This window comes from Lactuca sativa, chromosome 7, assembly GCF_002870075.4.
Source record: "Lactuca sativa cultivar Salinas chromosome 7, Lsat_Salinas_v11, whole genome shotgun sequence".
NCBI classification, from domain to species: domain Eukaryota; kingdom Viridiplantae; phylum Streptophyta; class Magnoliopsida; order Asterales; family Asteraceae; genus Lactuca; species Lactuca sativa.
The window spans coordinates 192,092,498-192,104,678 of NC_056629.2; the positions used below are offsets into that span (position 1 = coordinate 192,092,498).

General features: G+C 35.7%; 3 protein-coding genes across 3 annotated transcripts; 1 reads left to right on the plus strand and 2 right to left on the minus strand.

The window, feature by feature from the left end:
• The first annotated feature begins 894 nt into the window (after window positions 1-894).
• Window positions 895-2,067, plus strand: LOC111904873 (cellulose synthase-like protein D3). Its single transcript, XM_023900583.1, has 2 exons — window positions 895-933; window positions 1,537-2,067. The coding sequence occupies exons 1-2, from the start codon at window positions 895-897 to the stop codon at window positions 2,065-2,067; spliced, it is 570 nt and encodes a 189-aa protein (XP_023756351.1).
• Window positions 2,068-2,587: 520 nt separating this feature from the next.
• Window positions 2,588-3,731, minus strand: LOC111904852 (chlorophyll a-b binding protein 13, chloroplastic). The gene is made up of 3 exons (XM_023900560.3): window positions 3,527-3,731; window positions 3,267-3,428; window positions 2,588-3,179 (listed from the first exon to the last, which is right to left on the minus strand). Exons 1-3 carry the CDS (start codon window positions 3,647-3,649, stop codon window positions 2,670-2,672), a joined length of 795 nt encoding a protein of 264 aa, XP_023756328.1. The 5' UTR covers window positions 3,650-3,731; the 3' UTR covers window positions 2,588-2,669.
• Window positions 3,732-8,451: 4,720 nt separating this feature from the next.
• On the minus strand, window positions 8,452-11,931 carry LOC128127400 (uncharacterized). Its single transcript, XM_052765881.1, has 5 exons — window positions 11,479-11,931; window positions 9,842-11,214; window positions 9,406-9,753; window positions 9,211-9,316; window positions 8,452-9,129 (listed from the first exon to the last, which is right to left on the minus strand). The coding sequence occupies exons 1-5, from the start codon at window positions 11,929-11,931 to the stop codon at window positions 8,452-8,454; spliced, it is 2,958 nt and encodes a 985-aa protein (XP_052621841.1).
• Window positions 11,932-12,181: the final 250 nt, after the last annotated feature.

Below are 12,181 nucleotides of genomic sequence, written 5' to 3' on the forward strand. Positions count from 1 at the left end.
GAAGATGATAACTGAGATAAGTGTTGATTCCCACACTCTACTTGCTCCAATCTCCTTCTCCTACAAGCCTTCTCCCTCCAAAGATCCTCTTTTCAAGCTTCAAACACACAATGGGCACACACACACACACACGTGTATTAGGGTTTTAAGGAGCTCTCAAAGACTGCAAAGAGGCCAAAGGAGGCTGAGACTCCTATAAATAGAGGTGCAAACCCCTGGATTTAGGGTTTCATCTGCCAGCTCGTACTCGCTGAGTCCCAATATGGACTCGTCGAGTAGGTCACTTAACACGCGATCCCACCCCGTTACAGATATGATGAACCTTTGATTGGAGATCGAGAAATTCCTTTCGAGATACAACCAACTTCTTCTTCCTTTTTGATTTCATTTTGGAAGCGGAGTGTTGGGAACCACTTGACTCTTCGTCATCCAACACCAAGATGAAGTCATTTGAATGGAGAGGCTGTTGGATTTCATCGTTGTCTTTATCATCTAGACCAAACGTTGACGCAAAGCTGATTTCTATTGCAGTACCATCTTTATTGGAGTCATGAGCTTCGGTGTTTGGGGGAGGCTTAGAAGGACCAACAACATTCTCCATCTCTTGAACATTTTGTACGGTTTTTTCCATATTTGACATCCATTGTTGAATTGTAAGGATGTCATGCACCGTCTTTGCATTGTTGAACATGGTAGCCCAATACATCTATCCCGTTCATCGTAAATCATATTTTATTTTTACCCTCCTAATCATAGTTTAGTTTTAAATATTTTCAATTTTTTTAACTAACTAATTATTTCTATCTTAGTTTTCATTTATTCAGTGTTTATATATTAATCTATGATGATCATATACTAACTAAATGAGGAGGTTTTATGAAACACTTTAAATAGATGAAGATGAATGTGTTTTTCTTGAATGGATGGTTAGTGGTTAGAAGTTAGTATAACCAAGTTAGTAGAATTCTTGAACGGCCGGATCAAAACTCGGGACCTCTAATCTAAGAGGCAAAATCTCTACCAAGTGGGTTAGTCCCACATAGGTGAGGATGAATATGTTAAATTCATAAATAAAAGCTATTAAAAATGTTTAATCATCGGAAATGTCATTTTATTAGAGATCAAAATTAACATAATAATAAATTCGTAAAAATATTGAATCATATTAAAATCTACAATTGAAGATGCTTTTATAATAATTTATAGGAAAATCTTCAAAAACAGTCCATGTGGTTTCCAAAAAAACAAAATCAAGTTTGGCCATTCTCTTTTTTTTGTCATCAAGGATGGTCCTTGTGGTTTGAAAACTTTTGATGGATTGTCCCTTTAGCTAACTCTGTCACATTGATCCATTAAGTCCGAACATATGCAAGGCTTGTGCAGGCAAAATTGGCTTTTATATGCCCTAAGGACCATTCAAGAAGTTTTAAATGTTTATATATTTGATTTACTTTCTGTCTCCTAAAACTTCAACCACGACCTTTCATTCTGCATCCATGCGAGAAGTTATGTGTTTCATGATGGATCTAGGTGTAGATCGGAACTGGATGCCTATTTCCTAGAATCGCACTTTATGGACTTGATCCACCAGGATCTAAAGAACGCCACCCTACTTTCTATAGTTGGTGTTGTACCGGTCGAAAAAAGGCTAAGTTTAGCACTTTGGAAGAGAATTGTGCGCTGAGAGTGGGCGATTCCGATGAAGAAGACATGAACCTCTCTCTTGCTCCCAAGAAATTCGAAAACTCTACTCTTTTCATTGATTCCATTCCGGTGGCGGAGTTCCAAAGCCGACAACTCGCAGTTCATCCACCGGGAGCCCTAACCATCTCCCGAGAGCTTCTTGACACATCCATTGTTGTAGAAGCAATAAGCAGGATTTCATGTTGGGGTGAGGATAAAACAAAATTGGGGAAACGCGTTGGGAGGAGTTACGGATCAGTGATGGAAGATGTTGTGACAGGTTACAAAATGCATAACATGGAATGGAAATCGGTGTATTATGTGATAAAACGAGATGCCTTCCGTGGTACAGCTCCGATTAATTTGACATATCGACTTCATTAGGTGCTCCGTTGGGCTACAGGTTTAGTCGAGATTTTCTTCTCACGTAATAACGCTCTATTAGCAAGCTCGAGAATGAAAATTTTACAAAGAGTCGCTAACCTTAACGTAGCCATGTATCCCTTCATTTTCATCTTACTCATTGAATATTGCTCCCCCCGCGCTTTCCCACTTTTCCGGTCAGTTCATCATGCAAACCCTAAACATGACTTTTCTGGCGTACATACTCACAATTACTTTATGCATTGTGATGCTTTTTGTGCTTGAGGTGAAATGGTCAGGATTGAGTTAGAAGGAGATGAAGAAAGGGGGAGGAGATGAGCTGGTGATCGAGTGAGGTTTATGAATAATCATTTCACATTTATAATTACATGGCAAAAGTGAAGGCTTATTTTCATGATTAGACTTAACAAACCAAATTACAAAAAAGTTAACCCAAAATTGATTTTTTTGAAAACCACAAAGACCGAAGATTTTCCTAATTTATATGAAGATACTCTTTCTTTCATAAATGTACACCATCTGGAATATAATTAAATTTTTATAATCTACAAATGTTTCTCCCCAAACTTACAATTACAAGAACAAGGGAAAAGTTACATAGTCTATGACCCTGGCGCAAACTTGGTGGCATAGACCCAGGCATTGTTAGCCACAGGATTGTCCAAATGGTCCAATAGGTTCTCCAATGGCCCCTTCCCTGTAACAATAGCTTGAACAAAAAACCCAAACATGGAGAACATTGCGAGCCTTCCATTCTTGATCTCCTTCACCTTCAACTCAGCAAATGTCACCGGGTCATCCGCGAGCCCCAACGGGTCAAAATATTGGCCACCGGGGTAAAGGTTGTTACCGTCTCCAACGCCTTCAAGACCGTTGATGCGGAACCCCTCAACAAGACCCATCAACACCACCTGGAATCCGAGCACCGCCAGTATGCTTTGAGCATGGACAAGGTTCGGGTTTCCTAAGTAGTCCAGACCACCTTCGGAGAAAATCTGGGCTCCGGCCTTGAACCAGACTGGCTCCTTGAAATCAACTTTCACCCACTTTTGGAGAACCTCCGGCGTGATACATCCGAATGCACCAAGCATGGCCCATCGCCCATGGATAACCTGCAACATGAGTAAGCCCCGTTAACTAATAATCTTTTCGGTTGGATTAAATGAGATGATAAAAAGGAGTGAAAATGGATATGTCACCTCTAGAGCCCTGTTCTTAGCGAAGGCCTCGGGATCAGCGGACAGGCCAGCGGTGTCCCAACCGTAGTCACCGGGGAATTCGCCGGTCAAGTACGATGGTGTCTGAGCGGAAAAGGGTCCCAAATACTTGACTCGGTCAGGTCCGTACCACAAGTCGTTTCCCTGTTCAACCATTAAACAAACAAGTTTAGTGGATTTAGTTTCTCTATGGGGTCTGAGCGGCAAAGAAGCGATCTTTTCAATATTAGCAGAAGCCATACCATGGTGAATTTGGCACTGGGCATGGAGACAACATCTCTTAGAGAGTTGAGACCCGATGGTCTTGTTTGACCCAAGAATGGGGTCGCTCGGACCACGGTGGTAGAGCTAGCAGCTGCAGCCATTGATGGATGTGGTTTCTGATGAGTGATGGTTCAAGAGAGGAAGGTACAGGTGCTGTTGCCTGTTGTAGATGATGGAGAAGGTTGCGAGGGTGGGGGTATCTGTAGGGAGTGAACTGTGACAGGTGTGTGGTTAAGATCATGAAATTTGGGAAGAACCAATGAGAAAGCTTCAAAAGATTTCGTATATCTGCAACTCATATTACCCTATCCATTATGTCTTCTGGTCACCTCATATATATAATATTTATATTTTAAAGTATTTCGTATTAATTGCAATGTGTACTTGTTGTGCAAAATTTCTAGTAGCACGACAAACGAGTGATACGAAATCGATGATCTAAGATTAAGCTTACATTTGATTTGATAGCTTCAAAAGCTTTCAACTCAAATAGTTTGAAAATAACTATTAAAAACGACATTCAGTTATAAAAGATTTGTAAACTCAAATAACTTGAAAATATCTATTAAAGAACGATATTTAGTAGGGATGAACAGTTTTTCCAAATTTGGATCTCATACCTGTATCGTACAAACCGTACCAAATGTAAAAATATGGAACGGTATTTAGGAACAATGTAGAGTTTCTTCATAGTAGTTGGTGTTGTAAAACTCAGTCTAATCGGCCGAAAACTCGACACATATTTAGAACTCAGTCATTTACTACGACGGTCCAAAATCTTCGAAAAACACAAATATGATAATGAATATGATAAATGAACAATATGAATACAAGGATTAACAAATAGACATTTTTAGACTATTTAAATTAAATGTATATTGTTATCATTAATTTCGAAATTATTATGTTATATCGGTAATTATCAAAATTTGTTGATAAACCAATTTTAACAATAAATAAGGACAAACATTTACCATGTTTGACTCAAGATCTCATATATCGCTAAAATGTCACACCCCCGACGATAGTAAATTATGATTAATAAATATATCATAATATGATAATAAGATAAGATCGTCAGATATCCTACAAAGATAGTAACCTACTGTTGATAAAATACTTTATGAAAGGTTTTTCTTAGGAAAAATGATTCTTAAATTAATACAACTAAAGAAAAGCTGAAAACTCTAAAAACATGTGCACTCATCAACATTATGTTGATGTTTCAAAAAAAATACGTGTATTCTCAAGGAGATGAGTATGGAGGATGGTGGTGTTAAAGAGGAGGATAGTCGTGTCAAGGAGGAGGAAGTCTACAAGGAAGCTACTAGAGGTTAGTTCCGTCTGTTTGTCATTTTTAATCATGTTTAGGAAGCGTGCTTGACTATTAAAAAAAATATAACTCCAGAATAATTTATAATAAAAGAAACGTTTGTGGCATACCTTGTGTTATGTTCTTTATATATTTGTATGCGTCGGTCCAATTTCCCCACTATCCTTACACTCATATCCCTGAGAATACATGTAATTTTGAAAACGTCAACATAATATTAGTGAGTGCACAAGTTTTTAGAGCTTTCGGCTTTAATTTGGTTGCATTAATTTAAGAATCATTTTTCCTTCCACTACAAAAAAAAAGCCATTTAATGGCATACAAAAAGTGCCACAGAAAACTTAAAAAATGCCACTAAAGACCCTACTAAGAATCAGCGGCACACAAAAAAAGTGCCACTAAGAGTGATACCACTAAAGCCTTTTAGTGGCACTTTTTGGTTTGTCACTACAAACCTTTAAGGTTTTAGTGGCACTTATTTTTGCCACAATATACAAAAAAGATTTTGTGGCACAAGTTTTGTGCCGGTAAAAACTATTGTTATTTAAAATTTATACCACATTTAGTGGCACATAATTTTTGCTACAAAAACCATATTCTCAATTTAAATGTCATTATGGACAGTTAACATATTAGCCGTTAACATATTAGCTTTGATTAGTTAAAATCATTAATTATAAAAGATAAACAAAACAATAAATTGTAAAATCATAATACCATCATTTCAATTAAAAGTTAAATCGTTTTCCAAAAACGTTTCAAATGTTTGGAAACAAATTCATACTAAGTGTCAATTTAAGTCTAAAAATCTAACATAAAACACAAAAAATCATTACGCTCTTAAATCTCTCTCAAAGTCTTCATGGAAGTAATGTGATCCTCGTGTAAACTCTTTCTTACCAATGACACTAGTGGTTACCTGTTAAAAAAAACAAACACCTTTCAATATGCATACAATGAAAACATGATTCAAAATGCAAGTAAAAGTTTTGTCCAATACATATGTGAAAAGTTGAAACAGTAAAGTATATACCATTGTTATTCTGACTTCTTACTGGTGATATCTGGTTAACTGATATAGAATTGTTAGGGACTGAAGAAATACCAGGGACCTAAAACATATTAATGAAAACAAATTAATATGATTAATACATAAAATATAAACTAAGTAATAGTGCATGTAATTACCTCTATGTTCATATTTCTAAGAACTGCAGACAAGTTTGCATTAGGGATATGTTCTTGGATGATGTTTGCCATAACGTTGACAACACTCTTTAGTTGATGAATAGTTTGTGAATCTGATGAAGAGTCACCATTCTTTTTTGCAGCCGGCATCCTTCCTACTAATCGAACATACCCCCTTTTCTCTGGGCCTTTAACCTTTGAGTAGTCATCATTTGTAATATCACTTGAATCTATAGGTGTGCTTATGGAGTCACTTGCAATAGCTTTCAATGAAGCCTAAATATATCATAACACATGTAATATTTAAAAAATAAACATACATATGATAAAACATAAACATATATATGATAGGAACATTTAAAATACATAAAAGTGCATTACCACAACTTCAGCAGCTTTATCATCAACAATACTTCCATCTTTACGAGTGCGGGTTGTTACATACATTTCTCCTCGTGATGGGTATACACCATTATTATTTATTGCCTATAAAAGGAAAAAAGATATGTTTAATATATAGCTATTAAAGGAAATAAAAACCAAAAAAGACAAAAATAAATAAATAAATAAATAAAACTAAAAAAACAAGAATAATACCATTTCATGAGCAAGTCTAGCAAATGATTTTGTTCCCGTAACATGAGGCTCGTGCATCTTTTCACGACTCATTCTTTTTACAACACATGTACTCTAAGGTAAATAGTAAATTATTACACATTCTTCAAATATACATAAAATGAAACTTACAGATCTACCTGAAATTCAGAAGTGAACCAACGAGTAACTAATTCTTTAAATTGAGTTGGATTCACTCTATTGTCTTTTTTAGTTTGCTGTGTCACAATTTCATCAATAGAAAGGCTAGGATCATACGCACGTGTCTTTAATGAACCTTTCCATGTTCTCCATTTTTTTCCCATGCTATGAAAGATCCATTTTTTAATCTCACTAGTCTCAACTGGATGAAATATAAACTTGGACTACACATAAAAGAATTAATATGTTAGCTTATATGAATACAAAAAGAAAATCCTTTATCAAGTATTATAAGTGATATATACCTTAACCAGTGAATACATATCCTCTTTCTTTTGTATGGGAACCTTTCTCCAGTCAGAATATTCTATTGAAACATGATCGGCCATCCTCACAAGCGTTCCAAGGTATTGAACAAGTTCATTACCTTCATCCCCCACTGGCTTTCCGAAGTTATTAAATGTGACAACTATTCTTTGTGTACTATTCATTTTCCATGTTTCTGATTTTTGGGTATAACCTCTGACCTTTTTGGGAGCACCTAAACAATAGCAACCAAAAAAATGTAACTCAATAGCAACCGGGGAATAATCAACAAAAATCGAAATAGTGACATTCTATCATATTTTGTCAACAAAGGGACCTATTTTGTAAATTTCATAGGACCAAATCTGTAAAATCAATTCAGCAAAAGGACCTGTAGTTGATCATTAACATATCAGTAAAACGACAATTTTTGTATAAATAATTCAGCAAAAACATGGTTATTGTTAAAAAAATTGTTAGATAAAATCTAATTAAAGAAGATTTTAACAATATCAAATTTTAAATAAATTGTGAAACCTAAGGGTGTAAACTGAAAAGTTTAAAACCAAATATGAAAAGAAATATGGGATGAGGGGTTACAGGGGAAATAAGAGTCAAAACCAGGGACATATATTGTAACTTTGGATTTGAAAGCCAAAAGCAAAATTACGTGGTTTCTTACTCTGTTTCTTACGTCTTTTTCTTTTTAGAGACAAAATAAAATATCCTACCAATAAACCTCTGTTTCTTTTATAATTTCAAACCGCTGTTTTTTGTAATGACCATTATACCCCTATTTCTTTTTAATTTTCATACACATGTTCTTTATAATGACATTATAACCCTCTTTCTTTTTATATTTCAATCCTCTGTTCTTTTATAATTACCATTAATCTATTATACCATATGGTAATTTTGTGTTGGAGTAACTAAGATACCTTGTTCGTTTGCACCTATCTCACACTCAGAAGATTGTTGGTTAGATTGTTGATTAATAGACTGACATTCTTCACAATTTGATTGAACACCTTCAGTTTCAGTAGCCCCATGGTCTTTAATGAGCTCGTTGATTTCAGTAGAAGTGATACATAGCCTCTTTCGCCTTCCCATACTGTCTATTCAAAACACATGCAATACAGACATCAATATTGGCCATATAATTAATATTAAAATAATATGCAATAAACAAAAGATGCATTGCAAGTATCATAAATCTAACGCACACACATGTATAACAGATAAAAACACCACTATATAGCACCTAATGATACAATTGTCCAAAAAGTACACCAAGATTTAAGACATAATATTAATGACTAATCAAAAAAGAATAAAGTCATCATCGCTTTCTTCAACATCTTCTTCATGTTCCATCTCAGGGGTAATGTCTATGCCATCTTCACCATCATCCCCAATCCTATGCAAATTAGGCACATCAAATGTGCAATCATTAGAATAGGGAGAAACCTGAGTATCGACACCTCCCATGTCAAATACATCTCTTAATTTTACATGTTTGACAATTTCCCAATCTTTCTGCTTAGGATCTGTGACATAGAAAACTTTCTCAACTTGTGATGCCAATACGAAGGGATCATCTGTTAAATTAGCACCTGTATGCGCCCTGTATGAGAAATTCACCAATGTTACACCATTATCTTTCTTGCAGCCCCTATTGATGTCAACCCACTCACATTTGAATAAAACTACTCGTATTTGACCTGAGTAGTTTAACTCAATAATGTCACTCAATTTACCATAGTAGTTAATCACGCTATGAACAGGCCTTCTATCTCGACTACTAGCATAATTTGCACCTTCTACAGTAACAACGACACCACTATTTTGGGTTCTTAGTGATTTCTCTCGATTTTTTGTATGAAAACGGTAACCCTTAACAAGGTATCCAGAGTATCGTTGCACACTTCTAAGTGGACCACGAGCAAGCCATTTTAGGTCTTCAATTACTTCATCACCTTGTTCTTCCATACGTGCAACCTACAACATAGATGTTAATAGTCTTAAAACTAATATCCTAAATGAAAAATTATAACATATTCAACATTTTTTTCGAATTACCCTTCTCTTGAACCAATCACTAAACTGTTGGGCATGAATCTTGTCGATTTCATAATCTGGTAGCCGACGAGAACGGTTTTGTCCCTTGACTATCCGTTTGTGTTCCCTTAAAAAAAACCCATATTAATATTTTTGTGTGAAAGATGAATGAATAGAAAGAGTTTCTAATAACATAAAAATCATGTATTGTCTTACTCTCGAAAAGGTGAAACTGACTCGACATTGAATAGTACATAACGATGAGCTTGAGAAAGTGACTTTTCATCAATGACTGAATTTGAAGATCTCCTCCTTCTTTTGTGAAAAGATAGTCCCGAATGCAATTTATGCCCTATAGCACGACCGGGGCAAAGATTGTTGGATTCTTCAATGTCATTTTGTTGACCCTCATCATCATTCCTAACTGGTCTACTGAAGACGGTTTCTACTTTCGATATATATCTGGAGCAAAAAGTTATACTTTCTTCAGCTATATAACCTTCAGCAATTGATCCTTCCGGACAAGCTCTATTATGAACGTATGACTTAAGTTTACAAAGGTACCTGTAGTGCCATAGTTACAAGTCATTGATTATTTATAAGTTTTAAATTGTTGAAAACAATAAATAAACTTTATAGAAATGTTACGTACCTTTCAATAGGGTACATCCAACGAAATGCAACAGGACCTCCAAGCCTCACCTCTCTGGTTAAATGGATTACCAAGTGTACCATTACAGTAAAGAAGGAAGGCGGAAATATTTTCTCTAATTTGCATAGAGTGAGAGAAACTTTAGCCTCAATAAAATTTAGATCATCATCAGATAAATCCTTGTAGCAAATGATCCTAAAAAAATCGCATAATTCAATTATGACCGAGCTTACATGGTCCGGTAAAGTTCCACGTAATGCAATCGGCAAATACTCTTGCATCAACACGTGACAATCATAACTTTTCATCCCAATTAGTTTGCGCTCATTTAAATGAACACATCGAGAGATATTGCATGAAAACTCATCAGGTGGTTTGATTGACTTGAGACATTTTAAAAATTCAGTCTTTTCAACCCGGGACATCTGATAGCAGGCTTTTGGTATGAAAGTAACATTACTTCTAGGTCGTTTCTTTGGATGCAATTCCTTTCTCATACCTAATTCTTGTAAGTCAAGCCTTGTTTTATAGTTATCTTTGGACTTTTTTTCTTGTCCTAATACTGTCCCCACTATGTTGTCTTGCACATTTTTTTCAATGTGCATCGGATCAAGATTGTGACGTAAAAGCAAATGTTCCCAATATTGCAACATAAAAAAAATACTTTTCTTTTTCCATGGACCGCCATTAACATTGTCAACAAGAAATTCTGTATTTTCTAGTTTTTGTAGAATCTCCTTTCCAGAAGAAGGAACTGGAGCTACTCTTAATTCGTGGCGTCCAAGAAATGATCTAGTGTCTAAACGCCAACGATGGTCAACTGGAAGCCACCTCCTATGACACATATAACACCACTTTCTTCCATTGGTTAGCCATTTGGAATCAGTATCAAAACCACATATAGGACATGCAAGTTCTCCTTTAGTGCTCCATCCTGACAGATTGGCATAACCTGGAAAATCTGATATGGTAGAAATAAGAGCAGCCTTCAACTGGAAGTGTTGTTTCGTTGATGCATCAAATGTATTAACTCCATCCTCCCATAACTCCTTCAACTCTTTAATCAGAGGTTGCATATACACGTCTATTTTGTTTCCAGGACTTTTTGGACCCGGAATGATTAAAGAAAGAATGAAATTTGGTTGCTTCATAACCAACCATGGAGGCAAGTTGTATGGAATAAGAAAAACTGGCCAAATACTGTGTGCCACATTCATTGTCCTAAACGGGTTGAAACCATCACTCGACAAAGCTAGGCGAACATTACGGGGATCACGAGCAAATTCTGGAAACTTTTCATCAAAATCTTTCCAATTTAATGCATCTGCTGGGTGTCGCAACTTTCCATCTTTTACACGATCCACATGATGCCACTTCATAAAATTAGATGTCTTTGATGACATAAACAATCTCTGAAGTCTAGGCTTTAGAGGAAACCACCGCAATATTTTTGATGCCTTTTTCTTAGGAGGGCTCACTTCTTGTTCTGGATTAGCTTCATGAACTTCTCACCTAGAAGACCCACAAAAGGAACAAACTTCATCTTTCTCCTTGTCATCCCAAAACAACATGCAACCATTAGGACATGAATGAATTTTTTCATATCCTAATCCCAAGTTAGCCATTATTTTTTTTACTTGATGTGTTGATTTAGGTAACACATTTCTTTCAGGTAACAAATCCTTTAAAAACTCTAACAACATAGAGAAAGATTTGTTACTCCAACCACCAAGACACTTTAAATGGTACAAATACACCACACATGATAATTTGTTGTATTTGCAATTCGGATACACTTTCTCTTCAGCCTCCTTCATAAGGTCATCGAATTTATTTCTCCCATTTCCCATCTCTTGACTATTATTTAAGGCATTCTCATGTATTTCCGCTCCCCTTCCACCTTCCATCTCAAAAATATCATTCAACATTTCATGCATTTCATGGTGAAATATGCTTTCTTCTTCGTTATGGGTTGTGCTTGTTGATGCAACTGTTGTGTCCTCCCCATGATATACCCATTTCAAGTAGTTTGGACAGAACCCTAAACATATGAGGTGATCTAGAACAATTTGTCTATTCTGATATTCCATGTTTATACAGTTTGTACATGGACACTTTATCATCCCCCCATTGACACTTGTTCTCTCAAATGCAAAATTCAAGAAGTTTAGCACACCATTAACAAAAGTTTGACTTGATCTTGGTGCAAGATACATCCAAGATCTGTCCATGACTTATAGTGAGAAACAACAGAAGATTAACTATAAAAAAAGAAATGGTATTAGTATAAGATGCTTCTCAAACTTTTTATCAGGCATGAGTATGAGTAATTAGGTCTCA

Coding starts and splice junctions, on each gene's coding strand:
- LOC111904873 (XM_023900583.1), top strand. CDS start 895: ATGAAGATGAATGTGTTTTTCTTGAATGGATGGTTAGTG. Junction 934..1,536: donor TCTTGAATGGATGGTTAGTG/GTTAGAAGTTAG, acceptor ATCTAGGTGTAG/ATCGGAACTGGATGCCTATT.
- LOC111904852 (XM_023900560.3), bottom strand. CDS start 3,649: ATGGCTGCAGCTGCTAGCTCTACCACCGTGGTCCGAGCGACCCCATTC. Junction 3,429..3,526: donor CCAGTGCCAAATTCACCATG/GTATGGCTTCTG, acceptor ATGGTTGAACAG/GGAAACGACTTGTGGTACGG. Junction 3,180..3,266: donor CTAAGAACAGGGCTCTAGAG/GTGACATATCCA, acceptor CTCATGTTGCAG/GTTATCCATGGGCGATGGGC.
- LOC128127400 (XM_052765881.1), bottom strand. CDS start 11,931: ATGGAATATCAGAATAGACAAATTGTTCTAGATCACCTCATATGTTTA. Junction 9,754..9,841: donor TGGATGTACCCTATTGAAAG/GTACGTAACATT, acceptor ATGGCACTACAG/GTACCTTTGTAAACTTAAGT. Junction 9,130..9,210: donor GTGATTGGTTCAAGAGAAGG/GTAATTCGAAAA, acceptor TCTATGTTGTAG/GTTGCACGTATGGAAGAACA.